Here is a 25,747-nt window from a genome sequence, read left to right as displayed (position 1 = left end):
TTGGTCACGCATGGCCCAGGCACCACCCGGCCATGGGGTCTCCTGTCGTCCCCTGGGCATGCAGCAGGGCTGGAGCAGCTCCACCACTAGTCTGCCTTTCTTGGCAGCCCAGGCAGCGGCTGTGGCTTCTTCCAGTTGCTACCACTGCTGGTCTCAGCCCTGCGGTACTGGAGGGGACCCGCATGCACAGCCCCAACCTGCCCCACGCCTGTTCTGGACTCATCCGCCCAGGCTGAGCAACAGCAATGGCACAAGCAGTGGCTAGGCAGAAACTGCTGCTTAGTATGGGGGAAAAGTGGCCCCTCGTCTTTGCTGTTGCTGGACCCTTCCTGCTGCAGCTGCCTGGAGCCCGTGCCTGGGCTGCCTGGAAATGGTGGTGGAGATGCATGGCAGCCCTCTGCGGGCTCCGGGTAGCTGCAGCAAGAAGTGCCCAGCAATGCCGAGGGGGAGGGGCTGCTTTTCTCCCATGCTGAGCAGTATTTTCTGCCTGGCCACTGCCACTGCTGCTGCTGCTGCTCAGCAAGGGTGGGCAAGTCTGGAGCAGGTGCGGGGTGAGTTGGGGCAGTGTGGACAGGTTCTCACCAGTACTACGGGGCTGGGGCCAGCAGTGGTGGCAGCCCCAAGGAGCTGCCACCACTTGGGCTGCCTAGAAAGGGAGTCCAGCTGTGGAGCTGCCCAAGCCCTGCTGTGTACCCAGTGGGCACCCAGATGTACCACAGGAGGGCAGAGGACCAGGCATGGGACCAGCTGTGATCAGGGCTGAGTGTGGGTTCTGGTTGGTCTGTTCCTGCCTGGGTGAGTCTGAAGCAGATGTGGGCAGGGCAGGGCAGGGCAGGGCAGGGCAGAGCTGTGCGCTGTTGGCCGTGGTGGGGAGGCACTGCAGGGCATGAGGACTCCGGGGCAGCAGATGACCAGCTCAGCGTGGCACACGAAGAGGAGGTTCCCATGCACACCCCACCATACTTCCCCCACACACAATCACGCACCCCACAAACGCTGCACCCACCCACACCCCCACAAACCACACCCCTCCCCACATGCACTCCCCCACATACAGACCCACAAGCCTCTGGGAGGGAGCCCGCTCGCTGCTATGTGCACCCCTCCACACACCCTCAGCCCCTCTCCCCCTCCACACACATCCCCACAAACATCCCCCCACAAACCCTCTATACCTACCCACTCACATCCACACCCCCCACATATCCACACACAAACACACACAGCCCCCCACAAATCCCATACTTACCCACCCATACCTCCCACCCCCCCACAGTATACAAGAGTAAGACTTCATTTTGAGCTATTAAGCAGTCACCTCTATAGACATGATGCAAATGCACACAGAAATCAGGACAAAAATATTTTTTTTAAATAAAATTAAAATATGTTATTTTGGATGTTTGATTTTTAGTATACAATTTTTTTTTTCCAGTTCCAAGATGGCAAATCCCCTTCCGAAAAGAAGTACTTCTGGGGGCAAGGGGAAAGACTTCTGGTGGCAAAGGCCAGGGGCTAGGGGGCAAGATTTCTGGTCCCAGAATGGTGACTGGGGGGGGCGGGGCACTAGTCAAGGGGTGGGGCTACCCTTGTGGCCTTTGACAGTTCACCAACTGAAATAATTGCCTGCCCCTGCACTAGAGTCTAATACAGTAAATGCAACTATGCATTTTACTTTTCAAGTAAGTTTCAAAGTTAAGGAAATTAAACCGAATAAATAATGGTGCTGTTCTCTCTTTAAGTTAGTGTTAAAGGGTATATATACATATACTTGGGTGTAGGAGGGGGGCATTTTAATTACAATAGTTCCCAGAGAGTCAATCTAATTAAAACGCTGCTGTGTCACATGTATTAAGCCCCTGTGTGTTTAAAAAATGGCTGCAGGATGCTTTAACTAAAGCTCATTTGATGAGCTTTAGTTAAAGTGCCCCAGTGGCCAGTTTTAAACCCACAGGGGCTCATACACATGATGCTGTGGCAACGCTAGAGCGCTTTAACTAGAACACAGAACAGACTTGAGTAATCAAGTCTGGTTCGACGTGTTCTTGTTAAAACATGTCAGAACACATGTATCGGCACCCAAAGATTCCATGAGACTTGCAAAACATATTAGCTATTAATCAACAAATGCATCAGTAAAAGTGAGGAGACATAGGGTAGGAAGCTGATGGGGACAGTGGGTTTGGAAAGCAACCTGGAGATCACAAATAAAACATAACTGTGCGATAATACTTTTTTATTGTTTGTTTGTTTTTTTTAACTTCAGGGAGCTTACTGAGATAAAAATGGAACTTAAATAGGTTTAAATCTCTAGACTACTATACAGCAAACAAGAAGCTTAGCAGATAAGTAATGAATAATAAGCGAGACAACAGAGAATCCGTAGAGAAAACATGATACATGAAATGATGCTTTTGTATACTAAGCAGGGAAGAGGTTTGGGAATCATTTTCAAAAAAGTCCCTAAAACCCAGGGGAGAATTTTTAGTTGAAATGAAAAACAAACACAAAATCATCTATTGTGTTATGAAATCAGATCTATACAGAAGATAATATTGACTCCATGTCAGATATAGTTTGTACCTCAGTCAAATAGGCAGGACAAACACTAATAAGTCAGTGGATGGATGAAGTTTACCAGAAGTCCCACAGGAATAGTTTCCTACTTCATAATCAGATATGGACCTAGATCAGGGATGGGCAAAATAAGGCCTGGGGGCCAGATCTGGCACACTAAGGGATTTTGTCCAGCTTGTGGCAGGTCCCTCAGTCCTGCCCAGCCCAGGCACAGTGGGGAGGCTGGTCCCACCACCCTGAGGCACACAGTTGGGCCTGGGTAGCCCAGTGGTTGGACTCACTTCCTGGGAGCCCTGGTGGTGGCAGCTCCTTCTGGCTGCCACCACCATTGGACCTGGCCCCACTGCCCAGACACCCTGGCCTGTCTGCCCTGAACCAACTGCCAGGGATGGAACCCAGACGGGCTGGGCATGTGGATGGGTAGATGGGATGGGGCCATGGGCAGCCAGGAAGCAGTGTTTGGGAGTGGGACTGGTGTGTGAGGCTGGGATTGTGGGGTGGTGACAATGTGGGGCCAGGGCTAGGGCTGGGCCAGAGCCATGATCCACTGCTCACATGGCCCTGTGATGAGCACAGTTCTCTGCACAGGGGTGTGCAGGGAGCGGATCATGGCTCTGTCCTGGAACCCAGCCCCACATTGTCACTGCCCCAAGATCCCAGTCCTGGCCCCAGACACAGCTTCCTGCCTTCCCACGGCCCCATCCTGTCCACCTGGCCATGCATCCTGCCCACTTGAGTCCTGGCCATTTTCCACAGAGACCCTGGGATTGATGGGTGGCGACAGCACGAGGCTGGGGCCCCAGGCACAACCATGATGCACTCCCTGCACACCCCTGCTTGCTGAACCTGTGTCCATTGCAGGGGTGTGCAGGCAGTGGATCACAGGTCTACCCCAGGCCCAGGCTTCACCACCCCATGATCCTAACCCCACCTACCTGTCTTGCTCCTGTGCTGTTCCCCACCAGCAGCCCCATCCCTGCTGCTTGGCCCAGCACCCCGGGAGTTTGGTGAGCTGTTGCGTGGGTGGAGGGAGGGAAAGGGTGCTGATCTGGCCCACAACAGCTCATCAAAACTCCCTATGTGGTCCATGGGTCCAAATAATTGCCCACCCCGACCAAGATCCATGCATCAAAACACCCGTGTTTTGAAGGTGCTTAAGGAAGTGGGACTGATTATACCCTCTGACTCAGTTTTGCTATGCTATAAACCCACTTCAAAGAGCTGTCAACACAAGTTCTTATACTTTAAAAGGAAGCTTTTCTGCCTTTTATGCTTTATTAAGCAGTGAAAATTACAATGAAACTATAATAGCTGCAATTTAAAATATTGTAACCAGCATCTAAATTAGTGTCTCCTAAAAGTAATGAGGCTTTTTACAGCTCAGAACTATCATCTCAGGCTCTTTGCAAATTCAGGTAGTAGATACTTCTCTATCAGTTGTACTCAGGTCAGGTTTTCAACGATTTTTTCACAGCCATGTAAGCTTGAGATTTTTTTTCTTCATTTCCTTAAATGAAAACTAAAAGTCTGGGCCTGGACCTTTGGTATATTTCCCATTTTGGAAATGCGGCAATACACGTTATTCAGTCTTAAAAAGATTTCTTCCTCTACCATGTGCATAATGTGGTTGTTACAGAGCAGATAAACTAAGCAGCCACACCCATTCTTTCAGAAGCTCCAAGAGCCTTCTGGACCCATGGGCAAGAGGAGACACGCTGGTACTTCAAAAGTTAAAAATAGAGCAAATCAATTTCAAAACTCATCAGACAACAGTCTGTCACTGAAGAACTATAGTTTCTTAGCAGTACTTGAAGGATAATCTGATTTAAATGTGAAATTAGGTAGGGAGTACAGGGCAGAGAGTGGAAAGCAGAGCAGCAGATCATGCAGGGCTCAAGAGGATCAGAGCAGCACTCTGGGAGGGTGCAGAGCTTAATTGATGGCATGTCTGCCAAAAAGGTTCGTACCCACTGGGTTTGAATGTGGCTTCAGATGCTAAGTCCCTGCATGCATTTCACTGCTTAGCTCCTTTCCTTTGTTTGCTTAGCTTTCCCCTTCCCCTTTTTAAAATTTTAAGTATAAACTTAAATGTGAAACCCTGATGCATTCTATCCATGGCCTGAGATGAAGAGAATAGTATAAGAATAAAAAACAAACTCTTCTGTACTGTTCTAAGTCTTGTTTACACAGCCAAGTCAGTGCCCAGTTTGTTAGGGTATGAATTAAAACTCGCTAGCTATTCCAGTCTAACTTCACACTATGAAAGAAGGCTACTTCACCCAAAGGCATTCCTAGTGCATACTAGAAGTGATCAAAGCAGGAGACAGGGCTGCCCTGGTTTACTATGTGCTAACCTCCCTGTATAGACAAGCCTAAAGAAAGAAAGAAATGGAAGGCGGACATGAAAAGATGGGTGTGAATGAAATTGTGTTTGCATGCAACACATTTGGAAAAATGGTTATTTATTTTGCTTCATTCATCTATGATTAACTAGGTGATTCCCCAAGGGTGCATTTCAAGGGTGGAGTGAATTAGATGTGGATTGAATTCACAAGTTTAAAGAAAAGCAGTAATGTTTATTGCAGTAAATTAGAGAAGAATATGAAAATCTATGTTCCCAACTGGTCCCACCACATTTTTATACAGGAGATTGAGAGGCTAGGAGGGGGGAGAGAGGGGGAAGGGGAAACCTAAGCAAACTAAGCAAAGATGTTAATGGGTTAAATGCATGGGTGATCTGCTGCTCTGCTTTCTGTTCCCTGCTCTGTACTCCCTACCCAATCTCTGCTCTCCTTTCTGCTCCCTGCCCTTTCTGCCACCATGTTGTCTATCCCCTGCTTAATCTGCCACATGCCACACATGGAAGCTGCCTATGCCACTTGTGGCACACGTACCTCAGGTAGGCCTCCCCTGTTCTAGCTTGTCAGCGGGGATCCTGGTTTTTTCTTATTTAAAAACATTCCCAATTTTTGGTTAAAAAGGAACCCCAAATTTGCAATTTTCCATGATTAAAATGAAACACCAATATATAATTTTCAGGGAGCCTAACTTATAATACAGCCAGCTGAGAAACACAGATATGTTAACCTGAATTTCAGTTGTGGTTTTCAGCAGCATTAAATTGAGGAAACGTGATTAGGGGACAAAACATATATGCTTATTTTGCCTGTGAGGATCTGAAAACAGTCCTTCCTCCAGTCCTTCAGCCCTCTGTGCGGTAAATAGGGAATGCTACAATATTTCACTCAGAGGCATCCACAGCTTTATACATCTCCTTTACAATCAGGTCCCATCAACAAGACCGTATACCTGCAGCACAGGGAGCAGCCCCAGGAAACAAAAGGCAAAGGTGGAAACTTCCTGCTTTTTGTGGACAGGGAAGGAAGAGCAACAATTTGTAGCAAATTAAACTTTCAATGGTTATGAGCAGTTTGAACCATATTTTAAAGTACAGCAAATAAATAAAAGAAACAGTCATTTTACAAGTTCAGAAATACTTAAACAATCCCTTTGAGGAGCTCCTCAGACTGTCCCACTGTTATTAGCCAGTAGTTCTGGCCTTTTATTCTCTTCAAATAAATTATGTTTGGAAGACAATTTTGCAAATTAGTTTCATGGTCTGCTTCACTTCTGCACAAAAATGGATTAAAATGTTGATCACTTTAGCCTGGGTTAAGCTGGAAACAATGATTTGAAAATGAAAATGAGAAAGTATAATTTAACAATTCTGTACAATTCTCCCCTTTGCTCTTAAGAAGAGCAATACACAATTTCATTTGCACGCAGATAGCACAGGCAGAAATTGGAAAGTTGTGATTAACTCTGATTTGGCTAGTCGTTGCGGCCCTATTACAAATGTATAAGTTTAAAAATGTTCACTTTATAATTGGATAGCATCTTTCAGGGTATGAAAATTTAATTTTATTCCATTGCTGCTTTCATGTTCTCAGTGGACAGAGCCTGCAGGCCACATTTCGTAACATGCCTTTCTGAGTCAGAGTATAAAATATTTATGAAGTGTTTATTTAGTGCATTGATAAAATCCTGCAGATCACCTCTGAATCCTAATGGAAATCTAGCTTCTGGATGTGCACAATTAATCTCTGGAATTTAATAAGGGAATTACAGTATCAGTGTATTGCATTTCAAGCTTACTCTCATTATCTCTTATGATCTGAAAAGAGAGAGATAAATGACATTATTCTATCATTTTGACTATGCTTAATTCATTAAATGTTTACAAAGGGCTTTGAGGTCACACAGTGAACAAAGTGAAGTAGTTATTTTGAAAATGCCTGCGTTTTTCAACTGTTAGGGACTAGCTACACAACCTGATTGGGCATGAAGACATAGACCAAGGTGTGCATGTGTGGGGTAAGGGGCTAGTCAGAGGAAGAGGAGTGGTAGAAATAAAGAAATCTGTATAAATTGCAGGATTGGATTAAATACTAGGTATAATCCTTGCCTAGGCCACTGGCTCGTAGAATCATGCCATTAAAGAAAGTCTTCGTTTTCAGTAATATTTCCACTGTGTCTGCTTTCCCCAAAACTGGCTCAAGTTTACTAAAGAAAACGGGGGGAATAAACCTGGACATGTTAGTATGTAATTAAGGGAGCAACTGACTCAGAGTCTGCGATTTAAATGGTGAGAAGGGCAGAATGCCCCAAGTTTTCCAATGGGGCACTGATGTCGAGGCACTTTCCCCTGGAGGGTCCTGACAAGCCCTCTCTGGCAGATAACTGTATACAGCAGGAGAAGAACATACTCAAGTTCAACAGATGCTCTGACTGCTGTCATGGTTTCTGATCCGCATCCTTTTTTCTCTAAAATGGAGGCTGCATGCAAGAAGAGGTGGGACTTCCTATCACTCCTGAGATTGGAGGAAATGAAGTCTCAAACTGACTCAAGCTGCTGCCCCGGCTTCTCTGGCTAGGGTTCGCCAGCATCATCACTGAAAATAGGAATGGTACCAAGACTTGATGTAGAACCCTGAGGGTGGCCTTGTGGTGTAGGGTGCCTTAATCCAGCCTTCTAACTTTGGATTTGGCCTGCAATCACGAATATGCTCTTATACTAGCTACAGGTATGTTCATGAAAATGGCCTGTACACTGGAGTGAGTTTGGTCAACAGCTTTTTATTTGTTTAAAATGTAATAATTAAAAAGCATCCACTCTCCTCACAAAGTGGCCCTCAGATTGTACACACACACACACACACTTTCAGTGATACACTAAACCAAAATAAAAAGCTGTAATTATCATTTTATGTCTTTTTCACCACCAACAGAAGGGTGGTAAGGACAGAGCTGCTTCCTTAAAACCACTGGACCATAATGCACTTCAGCTGTCCTCTGCAACCATCTGTCCCTTCCATTTTTTAAACATTCAGTAAGAGGCCTATAGAAATCATTAAATCAAAAATAAATGAACTGAACAATTATTTTCTTCCATATACACATAATGAAGATCAACTAGTCTAAACAGAGACATTAAAGCAGTAAAAAGATTGCTTTCCAAAGAGCATATGCATCTCGGAGGCAGTTTTTTGTGTGCAGTGAGAAAACTGCCAATTTCATGTCAAGAAGACAGATACACTGCACACAGCGAGGGACCTGCATATCCCTCTTCTCACTACAGGAACACTTTGAATACTGAAAATGCTCAGATTATATAAATACTTAGTAAGTAAGGTCACCAACCAGTTTCTAAGGACCACCCTGTATTTGTGCACCAAAGAAAAACCTGCTGGAGGGCTTGTATTTGATAGAACAGATCTGTCATTGCTCCAGGTAAGCAGCAGAAATCAACTTTTCAACCAGGAAATCAGTACTGACAGTACTGAATCAGTAAGAAGGGTATTTGTGGCTCAAACTCTATTCAAACAAACAAACAAAAAGCCCTTATGGAAATATTGTCACTGGCTCTCTTCCTGCTTCCTCTTAAATTCATACCTGAAATGTTTAGTACCCACTTCTCCTGAAAGAAAGCAATAAATCAAAAGCCCCGCAAGAAACACAGGTTGATATTTTCATGGGCAATAGTACTTGCTATCATGTCTCCATTTTTCTGCTATCCCCTATACCTGGGTGTTGTTAGAACAGCTAAAATGAAGTAGACATGCACCCCCATCAAAAACATGTTGGGCTTCCATATTAACATTTGGATGAAGTATTAGGGCTGAATCAGAAGCAACAGTGAACCAGCTGTTCATGTTTATTTACATGGACCTAACTTACTGGCTCGGATACCAAATAGGCGCAAAAGAGTTTGAGGACACATAGCTATAAGCAATTTGCTAGGTCTTATATAGGATCAATCAGATAACCAAGGCAATGCGTGTGCCTGTGGAAATATTCCATTTGAGCACACGCATCATATATTTGCATTTAAGTTAGAAGCATGTACTTAAGTTTGAAAATCTGGCCCCATCTTTATTCTGTCTCTGCCTTTGTGCATGATAACATGCATTATTTCTCTAGGGGAAAATACAGTATTATTGCTGAAAAAACAAACTAGAATTGCCTTCTAGCACTCTAGACTTCGCAAGCACATAAGTGAATGCTGTTTAGCACCCTTTAAATTAGCAGTGAATAGAAATTTGATTAGTATCCAAATGAAACATTTCATCATTGGTTAATTCTCACAGTTGCAATATTTTTATGTATCAGGTTTTAAATGGTACTCATCTGTAGTACTGCTTTTTGCAGTATACAGCAAAAGCTATCATGTGGGTCAGATAATTTCCTGAGAGAATTAATTTCTGTGGGTGCTGGCAGAGCATTCATACTTTGCCCACCAACCACCGCACCTCCACTGTACATCTTTGGGAATTTCACTAGGCTATAGTAACCTGTGGTTGGTTGTTGAATAACCTTAGATCTGCACAGGATGCTCAGATTATAGCTTTTCTTTATTTTAAATTGCAGCCTGGATGTTTTAACTTCAAAATTAATACTTGGAACAACATCCTTACCTTGGTAGATACACCTCCACTTTCTGTTTTTTCACAGAGCTAGCCCATTCCTCAATCAACTGGGCTTTGACCAGTGGTTCCAGGGTGACCAGTGGAACTTCCTGTCTGGAAAGAACGATCATCATACTTATCTCATCCCCCTCATATGGTATTTCCAGAACTTGATAGATGCCTCCTGCTTCATTGGAGCCATCACTAAACTCTCCTGTAAGACAGGAAGAATTCTATCAGAAGCATTTCCTTTGAGCTCTGTCTGCACTCAACAGACTGGGGAAAAATACGAAAGGAAGGTTTTGTGCTACGCAATATTGATAACTGCAGGACAAAACAAGAATACTGCAGAGTCTATTCCATATAAGGTCTCATATCATGATCCTCATTTCAGTATTCAATCATCAAAAACGCATCAAATACATTCAGAAGAATGCAAAGTAGGAACCTTAAAATTACCAAACTTACCTTAAGCTTGATACATGTTGCAATGAATGCATGTATGTTGAGAAAAATGACTTACTAGTTTACTTACCTGCTCACTCCTCCATCTGTCCAAACCCAGTTTTGTTAGTCTACTGGATATGCTACATAGCTGTTTATTTCCTCTTCTACAATATCACTGGGCCAGTGGTGGGCTGGCACAGCAGTCCTGTGCTCATGCTCATGTTAATTTATGAAATAGGTATTCTACATTTTAGAAATGTGAAGTCATACATACATCAATTTTGAACATTTCCATCTTTCATATACGATAACAGAGAGCTACTTTTGAGCATGATAACACATGACACTTTCCATCAGAATATGATGAAATAAATACTCTTCATAGCTATAAAGTGGCTAGAGTTAGTGGGCCAGCTTTTCCAGATTAGGAAATCATACACAAAGCTAAAATGAACAAGCAAAACAGGTAACTACATATCTAGATGGATAGTTACAATGCAAGTGGGCATCTGAGGCATCTTCCTGGGGGTTAGTAGTACTTAGGTTTGCAGCTGCCAAACTATATGTGCAGAATTGTGTATGGCACAATATGCTTAAATCACAATTCTTTCATAATTGCAGAAATGTTAAGTGCTCTAAATGACCTGCTTAGATATCAGCTCACCATAGTAAAATTCTCCCTGTTGGTACATCATCGGAATCTGCACTTCACTTTCATCATCTTTAGTGAAAGAGAAAGTTCTTGTGTTTTCAGGCCTGAACTGAGACTTCCAGTTTCCCTTAAAGTAAACTGCATTGATGAGGGCCAAATGAGTTAGGGCACCAAAATCCCTTGATGACACGAAATCTTTGATCATATCTGTCAGAGGGGAAAAAAAAAGGGGGGGGGAGAAGGAAAGAGTGCTTTAATTTGCATACCAAACTGAACATTAAATCAAAACCTTTTCAGCTTGTAAAATGCAAGAAGAAAATAAAAAATATTACATTTCCTTAAAATGCCCAATTCAGATATTCTTAGTAAATCCCAAATTATACTGTTAGTCCCTTTTGGAAACCTAAAGCACTATTTGGGTATGTAAACCTTTCTATCAAGAGCACAATTGCTTCTGAGCATCAGTTTTAAAACATATGCTATACTGAAAAGAAAATGCGGTTCAAACAATTAATCTTTTTCCTAGTGCTACTGTATGGTTCACAGATTTCTTCTTGGGGTTGAGCAAAACTTCTTTGGGCTTTGGCTCCAATTCAAAGCTGTACTTAAACATACACTTAACTTCAGAAAACATGAGTGGCCCCAGTTAGGGCTATACTCTATAGTAATGTGTAGTCTAATCTTGAGGCCATCTCAGGGTCCCAACGATTTTGAGGTAAAAGCATAATTATAAACACCGTAAATCCTCAGCATTGGCCCACTGACATTTGCTCATAGAAAGGAAAGGAGCAAAGACATCTTGTATCTGTTGTAGTCATGGAAGGTCCTTTAGCTGGGTATAGCAGCTGCTCTGCCCACACTCCTGAATAAATCATCCCAATCAGAGTTCATTGTCTGTTACCTGGTGCAGCTGATTGGAAACCGCTTGTTACTGGTAACCTAATTTCAAGTTTCTACTTCTGAAAGAATAGTAACTGATCTACTCAATGCAATGAATTTAACAATTTACCTCAGATGAGTTCCTTGCATCCATGTTGTGGCTAACACACTAGTTAATGCTATGAAGGCATTTGTGACCCATGTTGCCATGGAATGTGTGAAAACAAAGGCTCCCGCCAATCTGGCTACTGTTTCCCAAATGCAAGGTTTACAAATTCTGCCTTTGGATGCACATGCACAGCTCCAGGGACCAGTCAGTTGATGACAAGGTTGTTCAGCAGAAGACAGAATCTGGTTCATGATGCTCTAGGAGTGGCCATGTCTCTTTTTAGCCTTCATTTTCTACGAGGTGCTATCCCCTGAAATCTCATTTTTGCCAATGTTTTCCAACCAAATCTTGTTAATGCACATTACTGCGTGCTAATTAGAATACTCCACCACAGAAACCTTAGGCAGCTACGTCTTTGCTTTTATACAACCTGCTTTACTTATATTATTCAGTTTTATGAATGCAGCATGTTTAACATGCCATTAATGAAATCCTGCCTGCCTTCTGTGACACTGCCATGCGAGACAGAGAAAAATGGTCTCTTCCACCTTCAACACAGCAGCCAAACAAAATGTGAAATCTAGTGATCAAGAGACTCTAGGTCGAGGGACAACTTTTGCCTTAGTCAGCTCAATGTGTCTCTACCAGATGCTGACTGCCAGCTTGGTCAGCACATAGGATGCTTGCACAGCAGGCAATAGACAGGGGATCGTGCTGCATCTTTTAAAAGAAAGAAAAATGTGCATCTCACTGTGCATTCACCCAGACTTGAGCCATCTTGTTCTGTGCCAGCAACGAGAGACTCAGTGCATTGTTCATGCTGCACCTAAGCCACAGAAAGGGAAGGACCAGACAGCAGAAGCAGGTTTTTGCCTCTCAAATTTAACATGCCCCGTGACATTTAGAGAGTGCGGGGGCGGTGAGTGGTTGAATTCAAAATGTAGGAAGTGTCGTCATATGGATGTCTTCCCACTTTTTGCCATATATTTTCATATTTTTAAACATAATATTACATTGTTTTCTTCTCATTACAAATCTAGCTGCAGGCTCTTAAAGTCTCACTTGGTGAGATGTGTCGAAAGAGATTTTGACCTGAGCTTCAGCTTTACAATGGTGCAGCTGAAACCAGAATCTGGCCTCTATTATTGTAATAAACGTACAGCTTAATATTTTAGAGGTATGTTCCAAATAAAGAATCAGAAAAAAAAAATCTTTTATCTCCACCTTTTGCCACAAACATTCAACTTTTACACAGCTACTCCAAGCATGCATAAAACTAATCAACCAATAAGTGTTCCATATGTGCAGACAACGGACTATTACCATATGGATCTGAAGGGATTCATGTACTTTTTTCTTCTCTTTTACCGAAGGCCTCTGTTCACCTTAATAGCAAATTTTATTAATGGTGTAATACTATTTTTAGCTACATTTATATGTTACCGACTGAAGTCAGTAGACAGCTGTGTGCCGATCTAGTGATAACATTTACTTGTAAATTTATCAAAATTGCCTTTCATTGTGTTTACTATGCATTCCTTGGTGTCTTGGGACTGATTGTGGGAGGCAATGAACACCCATGAATCCAAGCGACTTGTACTGAGCAAGCACAATTCTCATTTATCCCAAACTCAGGCCATTGATCTGCTTCAACATACTCATGTAGTAACAAGCGGCTGATAAAGAAATTATGAAGAACCAATTTCTTTTTATTAACTAACTGCATTAAAATACAGAAAATAGAAAATCAATTCAGAGTGGCTACCATTAAGGTGTCACTACTTGCCAATAAATTCCACAGTTATTTCCTGTTTCATTGGCAAAAACTAGTTTCTGAAATATATTGTGTGGTTAGTGATAGCTAACATTGGCTTTTTAAAATGGACGGCCACTGTACAGAAAAAGTAAAGAGAACTGATGCTAGTAATCTCTCTAAGAGAAAAGATACTTTAATCTTAAATGAAATAGATGACAGGCAGGAAAGAAATTTAGCAGCATTGCTTTGGAAACACAGAAATATTTACAGGAAAGTAAATAAAAGAACCACGGAAACTTACTGTTTGTATGATTTTCCACCCACTTATTAATGTGACTGGCAACAGCTGCACTTTGACCAAAATCTACATTTTCTACTTCAGCCTTAAAGTATTTTTTCACCAACTGCAAAAATTTGTCGCTGATGTGAAATCCATTCTGTACATAGAGGGAGTTGGCAATTTTCAACACATACTGGCTTTCCTCACTATTTACCATATCAGAAAGTTCCTTCAAGAAAGAAAATTCTTCACCTGAAGACAGAGATCAAAAGTACATTCAGTAGAACTACTGTATCAGGAAAGAAAATTATTACATAAATTTCCCTTTAAAGATCAATGACTGAATTTTAGCTTCCAGTACAGAACATAGTTTTTTAAATTTTATTTTTTGTTGTTTGTTTTAGCCGAACATGTCAGGAGGTCAATAAAAAAAAGCAACAGTGACCAAGATGTACTGTCAGACTATTGACAATAACTTGCGCATTCTGTCATAGACCATTTTGTTTCAGATCTCGAAGATGTAAAACAGAGTGCATGGCACTGATTCCTACCTTAGTTTTCTACTGCCCACAACAGAAATCATTAGTAAGCCATTCTCCAAAGCCACCATATGCTACATTGTCAGTTGTAATCCATTCAGCTGTCCCAGTATCAAAAGGCATCATTTTCATCTTCTCTTGTGTATATCCATCCCTAATGCATCTAAATGTCAATAGTTTATGCCTTCGTAAAAAAAACAACAACCACCCAATGAATTTCAAACTAAATTTTTCACTGAGAGCTCCCTGTCTGCAAAGCTTGGGTCTTGAAGACTTCAGTTAATCTCAATTGTCAGGACAATGCCTGGGGTCCGACAGAAGCAGGCTCTTTAGGTAACCAGAGCTCAGACAGGCAGTGACAGGCTTCATAAATTAAAAATCCCAGCAACCTGAATTGCTCTCCGAGTCAAAGCAAAATCCAAGAAAGCATGTGGAAAGAGATGTGCCCTGTTTAAGATCACCTGCACAACAATATGAGCAACCTGCTGTTTTCTACATGAAGTCAAAACTTCTGGGTAGTCTTTAAAGGAAACTCCAACTAATGAGCACTGCAGTAATCCAGAGAAGCTGGGGGCACAATCTGCACCAAAAAATGATACATAGTCTGGTTTGCAGTTTCTTCACTTAAACTGTAAATCTGGTCACCATTTGCAAATGCTTTAGAGGCAAAGCGTAGAACAAAATAGCAATGAATACTTGCACAGAGGCAGACATGATCTATGTGGGATGCTGTGCCAAGTGACCACTGAAAGGCCACTGGATGTATTTATATTACATATACCTGTACAGCACAACTTTTTACTCCTTATAGGCTCCACCAAAATGCCCCTCCACCATTTCTTTTACAAAGGCCCTGCTGATAGGATTCATTCACAGGTTTCCAAGCGAGTGCCTGTGCATACTGCCTTCCACAACTACTTTCACACCTTCGAATGGGCACTGTCCCGCTGTTGTCATGTAAAGGGGCGCACAGCTTATAGACTCAGCAACAAGGAACCATGTAGAAAGATCAAATAGATTCACTTTATCAGAGCAAAATCTATGAACAAAAGGTTATGATCAGTTACATCTGGGCAGAAACATTAGTTATGTGGATGTAACTGCATGTAGGGTATAATTCAATATTAGAAGCAACTGTTTTGTTCCTTGTAAAGGAAAAAAATGGATTTATTTTTTACACTATTATTTTTCTGTCTTTCTATTTCAACTGACAAACAGTGCATACAATACATGGTATCTGCCTATCTGTTGTAGACTTAAGTGGAAGTTTCCTGACTAATGATACTAAATATTTACCCCAGCATACCAGCTGTTTAAACTTTGCCTATTATCCCAAATCATTTAGTTCCTGTAAAGAATTACAGAATAGTAACAATCTGCAAAGAGCCCTGTGGCCCAGATGCAGCCCAGGGGGCGGGGGGAGTTTGACACCCCTGTCCCTAATAATACTGTGCAATTCTATTACTTTGATTTCCAAACTGCTTTACAAATGCCGTACTTTAACAAATATACTGATCCATCCCAAAAGCTTTTTGAGGTTCTCTAGGTGAATGTCATTGCTATTTTACAAATGGAAGCCAAGGTCAAGAGTTAAAATGATTTGCTTAAGCTTCTGGTGTCTTTTGCTGTCAGGGCCAGGATTAGATTTCAGGCATTTGTAGCTCTCAATCTTATGCTGAATTCACTGGAAGATGCTTTAACCTGCTAGGATTATCAGTTAGGATGTCATGAAACCTACTGACTAAATAATGATCAATGAACAAAGCGTTGACATTTTCATGGTTGTTCAATAACCTCCATCTCTTCTTTTAAAATAAAAATACATAGAGAAACTCAATTAGAAGACCTTACCATTTTTCAAGCTGTCAAACCCCATGGCATGTCGAATTTCTTTTAAGGTGGACCCATGGGCTCCAAGCTCCACCATTCCCATGGCGATTGCAATGCTCAGAGGAGAGAAGAGAATATTCTCATCTACTCCTGTAGCTCGCAGCTGATTGTAAACATTCACAGAAAACTCCGTAATGGTTTCATCAGGGAAATTTGTGTTGAAGGCCTTGCTTTGCAAAACAAGCAAAGACAACAGTCCAAGGATGTACATGTCTTGAAAGTTTCAGATCTGCAAAATACATTTCATAGAAGATGAGTTCACTTAATTTAAGAAAGAACAGGATCATTTAAAAGCATAGGGGAGAAGAACATACCAAGCAAAGTCAATTATGTTGTTTTGTGCCCTAGATGAAAAATATAATTTAAGTATTTTAACATGTGGTGGCAGAGCAGCTTAAGTCATGTGGCTCCCCGGCTCAGTGACTGGCCATGAAGGGACCCCGAGTGCCCCCCTCAGACCCAGGAGGAACCAGTCACCGAGCTAGGGGGCAGGGGAGGGGTCCCCTCATGTGCTCCATGGCCGGAAGTGGATGGGAAGTGCTTCTGGTTCACTTCTAGGTCTGCTGCTGACCATGCTGGGGACTCCCCACGCTCCCGGGGGACGCTCCATCCGCCCCACCATCTCAGTGTTCACGAGTTGCCTGGTACCTTGAGGTATGTAGAAAAAACATATAAAGCTGTGTCTATGTCCAAATTGTCGAATCTCTCCGAATCGAATCGGAGGCTTCTGATTTGATTCAGAGAGATTAATAGGTCTCCTGATTGTATTCAGATTCGGAGATTCAGCCGCTGAATTGGGCCGAGTCTCCTCTGAATTGAATCAGCGACCGAAGCTTCACATAGCCCTACTAGTCATGTCACAATCTTGTGTACTACTGGCTACAGTAACTGGTGTGGCTTAACCACACTAGCTCAATGGGCCACTAGACTCAATTGTAGAAGCTGATATATATAGCCCAATGCTGTAAATTTCAGATTAGAACATTAAACTACAGTCACACCTATTTTGTGTTCTTTTGCTTTTGAAATTTGCCTATAGTAGAATAACGCAGACTTTTCTGTCTGCAAAAGTAGTAAAGCCAAGAGAGACAATCAAAATAGTTTTTGAAGAATAGAAAAAGCTTTTCATCCACATAGGATCCCTCACCCCACCTCTTCAATAGCTCTTTTTTCCCCCAAGGTCCTGTTATTTTATCTTATATTATGGCAGTTCAATCGATGGCACTGAAGTACAAAATTCTGTAGGTCTGCACCAAGGAAGCTTGTTCCATAGTTTAAAAAGCAATCTAAGGATGAGCATTGCTGTTCAAAACTGGTAAAGGTGTGCATTCTCATATTTAAACTGCTATGCCAAGAAAAAGATATTACATGGTTGCTTGGTTACAAAGCATGTGTCAACTCGCTGGTGAGAGATTTTGAATGGAAAAAAATGAAAAAGTTAGTGAAGAACATGGATCATTGATTAAGTGAAAAGAAAAAAGAGCTACCTGTTGAAAATAAATCAACTGTTAGTCAGTGTCTAGTTTTACCAACTAGATGCAAGTAACCATGTGGTAATCTCTAAAGGAAGGGCCATCTGATTTTTATTTTGCTGGGAATATCCTTTAGGGAAAATTCCAACAGAATGGGGACCTAAGGAATTCAGTAAAATGCTACTACCCAGATTTTCTGTCAGGTCACCCACAACCCAGTGAAAATGCTTCAATAAAGAGCACTGCTGCCAGCTCATCCACCTGTATCTTAAGTCTCATGATGCCAGCTGCTGGTTTGATGTTAGAATTTGAGAATCTTAGTTCTCATGAAAAAGTGCAAGTTTCTAGTCCTGACAGCTACAGTAAAATACTTCCACAAACTTAATCCCTTAAAACAAAAATGAGAAGGAAGGCAAATAAAAGATCAAAGAACTGAAAAAAATAATGATTTTGGGGGGCCTGAATAGATTTCTGAATCTGAGAACTGGCAATTACTGAAGTCATGCAGTTTGTCTAACTATTCCGAGACACTTCATGATCTCTGTGTAATAATACTTAACATCTAGATAGTACATTTTATCTTCAAAGGACTGAACAAGCATTATCTAATTGAATCACACAGCACCCCTGAGTGGTACAAAATTAAGTATTATTGCCCCATTTTATAGATTGGAAACCATAGGAAGGAACAGGGTGCATGCGTGTTTTGGCAATGACTCTGATGCAGTCACTGTTTAGTGCTTTCTAACCCCCAGGCACAGATCAGAGTTTTGCTTTGTTTTTTCAGTGAAACTGTGAAATATATACACTTGTTAACAGGTGAGGGAACTGCACTATAACTGCTCACAAAAGCAGGCCTTATTGAGGCTCTAAAAGAGTTTATGCATATTAGCCAAGCATCCTCTTCATGTATCCTTACTGACTCTAGGTTAAATAACTGTATGGGACGCTGAGATGGGACAAAGTCCATAAACCCCCCCACAACTGAAGTTACCTGTGCTTCTTAATCATTTCTTGGATAGTAACCAGATCAATCATTCTCCCAGTACTTCAGAAGACATAAAAAAACTCTGCGGTAGGCTCTTTTATTTCACCTGCTATTTGCTTTAGAATGATGCAGAATAAATCATCTGAGCCTGCAGCACTGTCAGTTTTGAATAGTGCTTATGACTTGACTACCTATTTTAGCATAATCATATAATGATCTAACATTTCTGTCTCCTGAGGAAAACGTCTCCCACTCTTTGAGGGACAACCTGCTCAATTTCTTTCATGAACACTGAGGCAATGAATTCATTCAGGTCCAAATGAATATCAACTTTATCTGTCATGAGCTTTCTAGTTGCATCCTTTAATGACAATAAGGATCTCATACCTGCCTGTTTGCTATCTGTTGTTCTAAGAAGCGTAATGTTTCTTGAGCTTATCAAATAAATAATAGATTTATCACTACTATCATTGCACTTCAGGCTTCTTTATCTGAGCAAGAGAGAGAGAAAGGAAGAGGCAGAGAAAGTGAACATTTACATGTCTCTGGAGACTGACTGGTATTATTTCACAATCCCACAGCCCCCTTGTGCTAAAATCACAACAGGGCAGAATGATTTTAATGCTGGGGCTTCTTGTTTGAAGTCTCTGGGTTTATTTTGTGAACCATGTTTACACCCCTAAGAGTGCTAACATCATGTGTTACATGGCATCCTTGTAAGGCTCTTGTGGTTGAAAAAAATCACTGTGCTATATGAACACATAGTAGAAAACAATCTAAATGCATGGTGGGACATGGAGTGGGGGGCAGACGGCAGGGAAAGGAGGGGAAGAGAAAAAATAGGAGGCTTATAATTTTAGTTGCGAAAAATTGTGGCGCAATGAGATTAAGTGTTTCGTCCAGGATCCCATAAGAAGTCTGTGACAGAGACAGGACCAAAGCCGAGCTCCATATAGTGATGTAAACTGAAAAGCACGAGAGTTATAGAACAGGAATATATAAAAGCGTTCTGCTGAGCAGGAAGGGGGTTGTAGCTCTAGTTGATTCCATGCCGCTTTGACAGGGGTAATTAGTTTGTTGCACTAACATAATCTAATCTTTCATTTAAAAAAAGGAAGAAGGATATTTCCAAACGTTTTTGTTTGTGAAGACAGTTTTTTAGCACTCTCTCATCTATGCTGCAGCTCAGCAGGTTAAAACAGCATGGAACAAGCTGCACACGCATAAGTGTCAATACCTAGGTTAGATCTAGGTAAATGCAAATATTTTTAATCAGGTTTGATGGGGGACCAAAAAGCCAAAATAAAATAAATCACATACAAAACAAAAAAACTGCCCGCATTCACTCCCCTTACTTGAGGTCTTGAACTTCTACAATATTTTTAAATAACTATTTTGCTAGCCAGAGTGAAGGGTTGATTTCTTTCTGTTTTGTAAAGGAACTACATCAGGTTCCTATCCATTACATGGCCAGGCATTGTATAAGGAGAGCAGTAGTGTGACTTCATTCAGTCTTGATCATTAAAATATGTTGTTCTTACTCATATTTTGAGCTAAGCAGTATTAATATATTAAAACAAAAAATAGACGACTATACTTAACTTAATAAGTGAATGGGATACCTGGCTATTTTATACTCAGCATATCCTGACTTCCTTGATTGCAACCAGAAAGGAAAACTTTGATTGATACATAATTTTGTCCACCACAATTGTGATGTAGAGGTTTTCAAGTTTCTTGTTCACTCTCCTTCCGGCACATCTGAGGGAAAGTTAAGTTTAAATTTACAAACAATATTTAAGGCTACATATAGTAGAGATGCTAGGAATGATTCAGCCTCCAATTAAGGGGAGCAGCCACATGAAGCAAAGTACATGAGCTTTCGCTTATGGCCGACTGAAGATGATTGAAATTAAGCATGAGCTAAAGTGTTTTGCTGAATCATGGTTTTTGATGTGAATGGCCCAGATCTATAACTAAGTATGACTTCTTACAAACATATTTTTTAAAACAACAGTGAAAACAAAAGCTCCTTTTTTGTAAAGAAAACTAATTCCCTGGCTGCACGGATGAGTGAGTAGAACACTATAAAACAGGCTAGACATTTCCTGGCACTGCCCTTGTCAGACACAATGACAGAAGTTGAACATTAAAAAAAAAAAAATCACTTTTGTCTGTTTAACTTGAGAATTGGAGCCAGATCGCAGAGTACTAACATGTGTGCCACTGGCTTTCATGCTGAATTTTACTACCTGAGAATCTGGCCCTTGATTATCATTCCGGCCATAATTGTGATAGCTGCTCTATTTCTTTCTTGCTTAAGGCTAGAGCCCTTTCTCTTTCTGTTTTTATACCTTCCCTAGTTCTGATCCTGAGTCTCATCCAGTGAACTGCTGGGGGCCTTAAGAGTGGTACAGAGCATCTTTAACACCCAGTGATTTCAATAGGATTCAAGGGCACTCTGTATCTTGCTGGATTGGGACAATACTGAATTAGAAGGCAGTCCTGAATTGACTGTACCAGATCCACAAGTATACTATAAGTGAAGGAAATGAAGCTGAACATTACCTAATCTATGCCTGGGAAATTAAACAATTCCCATGAGTATCATCAGCCTTTTTAGATGGTACACTTATCCTTTGAGCCATCAACATTACAGGCTCTAATGCCACCTAACAGTCACTCTGCATTAACAGCAGCCAGTTAAATGGTATTACATCTGCTCAAAACAGGGGGTTAAAGTTCACCTGTAGCATAGAATGAAAGAATGTTTCATAAAAAATAATCAAAAATGTTCAGTCTTAGAGGTTACCAATGGCATTTTGCCTATAATGTATATTTACAGGATTTCCCCCCACCAGATGGATCTAGAATTAAACTTTCAAACAAAAAACCTTGAAAACTTTGGCTATATAGCAAATAATGGATTTATATGAGCGGCACATAACCCATCATGCATTGCAGGTCAATTTTCTGTTAAAGGAGGAATCAGTAACACTTAATCTGGGTATTTTATTAGGGTATGGAAAAAGATAACAGGAGACCTCCCTTGGATTAGTTGATGTGCAGTTACTTTGTGTGTGTACCTGCCATTACCACAGTAAATGAAAGTGATTTCCTTTACAGCTAAGATGCTCCAGTTCAGCTTTCACTTACTGCAGGGTAATTGCTGGCATACAAACTACAAATGCCTGTCAGCTGTTCTGCAGTAAGTCCTGCTTCCTGCTAACTTGGTTTAATTTCATCATTTGTCCAAACCTTATACGTGATTTGTTTTATTTAGTATATACATGCCCTCCCATCCTCGCGCAGAGAAGGTTAAATCAATCAACATAATGAAGGAATCTCTTTCAGGTATTCTCAGTCCACTGCCAGTTTTCACGGAGCAGTTCTACCCTGAGAATCATTACCATAGCCAGGAAGTTTGGTGCCTGCAGTGGCAGCCCACGCTTGCCCTGTGCACAGATCCAGGGGGCACCTGCCCTGCCATACATGCCCAGGAGTGCACGCAGTGGCAGGAGCTGCTCTCCTCCTATCCCCACGCCTCATCAAATGAGCCACTTGCAGCTCCGTCCCGCGCCCACCCCAGCTGGGTAGCACCTATTGGTACCCCTCTGCTTCAGCGCCCGGGGCAGTCACCCTGCTCGCGCCCCCCCGCCCTTGCTATGGTACTACTGAGAATGGTAACTGGTTAGAAATGCTAATTCAGAGAGAAAGTCCTGTGGCTTACAATAGCTCTTCCCTAAAAGAAAGAACATCACACCACAATGACATTTCTTCAAGGACAGAGCATTATTTGTTACACACCGAGTAAAAGAACTTATATGTGTAATTGTGCCATTTAGCAATTCTCACCGTAACTACTTTTATGCACATGCCCATTTCTAAACAAACTGGGGAACAGACCAAGCGATAGTTAACTAATGGCTGACTTTGTGAAGTTTCTGAACACCTCTTCAATTCCCACTGCGGTCAAACACTCTTTCTAAACTCTTTGGGCAGGAGATGTATCAAACCTATGGTCTGCAGGATGCCGTGTTAAGATCTGCACAGATATTATGCATTCAGCTCAAATGCTTATTAACAGATGGGTTGACAGAATGAGAAAGGTTAATTGATTTTCATAAGATGACAGAGTGAAACCATGGCGGAGCTGGGAATGAAAACCAGGAGTCTGAATGTTTATGCATTCCTCCTCTCAGCATCAGACCTCATAGGCGGACTGTCAAAACACAGTGATGCAGTAATTTGTGCTGCTGAACTAGCTTAAAAAGAAATTTGCCTATCATAATTCTACAATACAAAGACCCGTCACACAAACTGACAGTAACATCCATCATTTCCTTGCTCTGCGACACCAGAGCTATTTACACGTAATAGCACTGAGCATTCTCTTTATTCTGGGGTTCTCCCACATTACTGAGAACCGTGCTACAGCCTATTTTCAAGAAATAAGAGACAGAGTAGCAAACTTTTGATTACAGATTGAGGCCACAGCCCTGCACTGGAAGTGCAACAGACTAATCCATGTATCGGGGTTGTCGATCAAGTTCCAGGTCACAGCAAAAATCTTTAACAAGCTTTCAGTAAAGGAATGAAGCCTTATTTACTTTGTAAACTGGCAAATTATTCATGATGATATTGATAAGATGATATTCTTTAAAGCCCGTCTTCTGCTGGCAAACAGGATGTGTTTGCTTCACTACTTTCCAATTGTAACTCAAAGTTCATATACCAAATTCATACAATGTAATTCTCATATCCTGGATAAAAAATGTTTAGTCATCCACACTGGAGAATGAAGTATTTGGATGACTAATCATTCATGAAAGTCAGGATCACTCACAAATACCCAAATAATACCTGAATACCCTGAGCTAATAATAGAATGCCATGAATCATAGCAAACCAAATTTACTGCTTCCACAGGCAGGTATAATTTGCAAATCAATTGAGTTGAAAACACCACCCCAAGTATACAGTAGCCCTAGTAGTCCAAATACTCTCCCCTTCTGAAAAGCATTGTTTACTTATCTACCATGCTTCTTTCCATCTTTAGTTAGGGACTGTCATCCTTCTAAGAAAATTAATGTTTGCTCGTTACCACTGTCAAATTACCATACCAGGTCTATTTGGCAAACATGAGGCTAGCTGTCCAAGATATCCATGGATTACAGTAGAATACAGCTAAGTGTTATAGCGCAGGGTCAAGCAAAAAGGATTTTTAAAAATTTTAACAAACAAGTCCAAGAACAAAGGAAAGATGAAGAAAATATATTTAATTAAGTACTTTTGACAGTATAGTCTTTCAGGTCAATGCTGCATTTCTTTTTTATCCATGAACCTTCACAACACCAATTCTTGCACCTCTTTTAGGCACTTCAAATGCACTCAGCGTATTCCCTGCTAGGCATTATGGGCAACTAAATGCATGAGATGATCCAATAGATTAACAATAACTTAACCTCTCTTTTCTAGGTCTGTGGTGGTACATAATGATCTGAAGAAAGTGCCCCCAAACTCTCAAGTTCTGTCATACAGCATCTCTGGGAGAAAAAAATAGTAGTTTCATATTCCTATGCCCCAGCTTCTTCCACCTGGGCAATGGGAATTATCAGTACATATGCATTATAAGCCTTACCTATGGCTTAACATTTGCCTGAAGATAAAAAAAGAATGTGTAAGTGGGGAGTCTATGTGTTACAGGACTAATCCACAGAGGTCATGTCTGCTACAAATGTCGCTAGTGATCCACTATAGTTCAAGTTGTGGTAGGCTATGCTTCCTCATTTCAATCCTCTATATGTTGGCCAAAAGAAGCATGAGAGCTCTAAATAATAGTATAAATAAATTAAAGTAACATTGGCTCCCAAAAGCAACTCTGCTGAAATATCGCCATTCACAGAGTTGTATCAGAGCATAAAAATTATTTTTTTTTTTTACATAGCCCAGCATGTTAAGGTCCTTTTCTTTTTCCAAAGACAATGTTTAAACCACAGCCCAAAAAAACATACTGAAGGCCAAACCAAAGGTAGACCCAAGTAAAGCTTTTGAGACAACTTTCCAAGCTTTCATTTGTAAAACAAAAACAGAAACTTCCTAAGATTTTGGCACAAAGGGACTGTTCCTCTTAGAAGGGCACATGAGGCTCTAACAACTGAATTTCAGCTTGTTAAATCAGTTCACTGTAAAATGTAAATATATTAGACCTGAATGGCCTGCCAAAATTCAGTGTCCTGCTGGTTGCTTCCATTAGGAGAAATGGATGACTGTTGCTTTTTTAACACAATCATGTTTGTTTATAAAGCTGTCCAAAGTCTTTTGCCCTGAACACAGGAGGAAATAAACAGGAGATGGAGTCTTTGACCATGGTTCCAATTATCTCCTCAGCCAGCATTTATACCAAAGCGGGCTTCCTCGCTCTAGATCTCAAGGTCATTCTGTCAACACCTCCGTGGTTATTTCTAGTGCTCCCTTTTCAGTCTCCCCGTCGGGCATGTCTCTTGCTTGTCTTATACATACAGCACTCCGCTGAAACAATATCAACCAAAAGAGCTCTCTGCCTACATAGTTTAAGTATCTGAATGATACTATATGTTCTTTTTTTCCCCAGGCGATGACATGCCTATGTTTTAACTGGAGGGTCCTACGATGGCTCCATAAAGGACTTACTGGCTTCTTGGAATCATCTTATATGAAAACTCCCAGTAATTCCACATATGCTAAGGGCAGCAATTACACATAAACTGGTTTAAATGAGCAGAAACTGGTTTAATTCTGTAACAGAACATCATTTCAGTGCACATAAACCAGTTTCAAAATAGCTGAATCCAGTTTGAGATAAACCTGCTTGAATGTAGCATCAGACTTAACTGATTAAGCTCAAACCAGTTTATGGAACTTCTGTCCTAGACCCCTTCCTGGTTTAAGTTAAACCAGAGTCTCCCAGGATCCCAGCATGCTTTGCAGTCCTGGATTGGTCTGTGCTCTCTGCTCCAAAGAGCAGGACTAGCCTGACCCCTCTGCTCCCTAGCTGGAGAAGGAGTGTGCAGGGGTGGAGGCGTGGCCAGATACCGGGTCCCACTAAAGCGAAAGGGGCAGGGAAGAGGTTTATTCTCCCCTCTGCCCCTAGAGGACCTCAGTCGGGGCCTGCCAGCCCCAACTACCACCTCCACTGATCACTTCCTGCATGG

General features: G+C 41.5%; 1 protein-coding gene across 2 annotated transcripts in view; it reads right to left on the bottom strand.

Moving 5' to 3' along the window:
- The window catches only part of SERPINI1 (serpin family I member 1), a 91,644-nt gene that overhangs the window by 20,475 nt on the left and 45,422 nt on the right, over window positions 1-25,747 (bottom strand). For both annotated transcript variants that reach the window (XM_006018727.3, XM_025198044.1), the window contains 4 exons: window positions 16,056-16,323; window positions 13,687-13,917; window positions 10,654-10,848; window positions 9,552-9,756 (listed from right to left, as the gene is read on the bottom strand). In XM_006018727.3, coding sequence (XP_006018789.1) covers window positions 9,552-9,756; window positions 10,654-10,848; window positions 13,687-13,917; window positions 16,056-16,305 — 881 coding nt within the window. In that variant the 5' untranslated portion in view covers window positions 16,306-16,323. The remainder of the gene's footprint in view (window positions 1-9,551; window positions 9,757-10,653; window positions 10,849-13,686; window positions 13,918-16,055; window positions 16,324-25,747) is intronic.

Source organism: Alligator sinensis, unplaced genomic scaffold (assembly GCF_000455745.1).
Source record: "Alligator sinensis unplaced genomic scaffold, ASM45574v1 scaffold787_1, whole genome shotgun sequence".
Taxonomy (NCBI): domain Eukaryota; kingdom Metazoa; phylum Chordata; order Crocodylia; family Alligatoridae; genus Alligator; species Alligator sinensis.
Note: the sequence above shows the minus strand (reverse complement) of the source record. Positions and strands in the feature narration are given on the sequence as shown.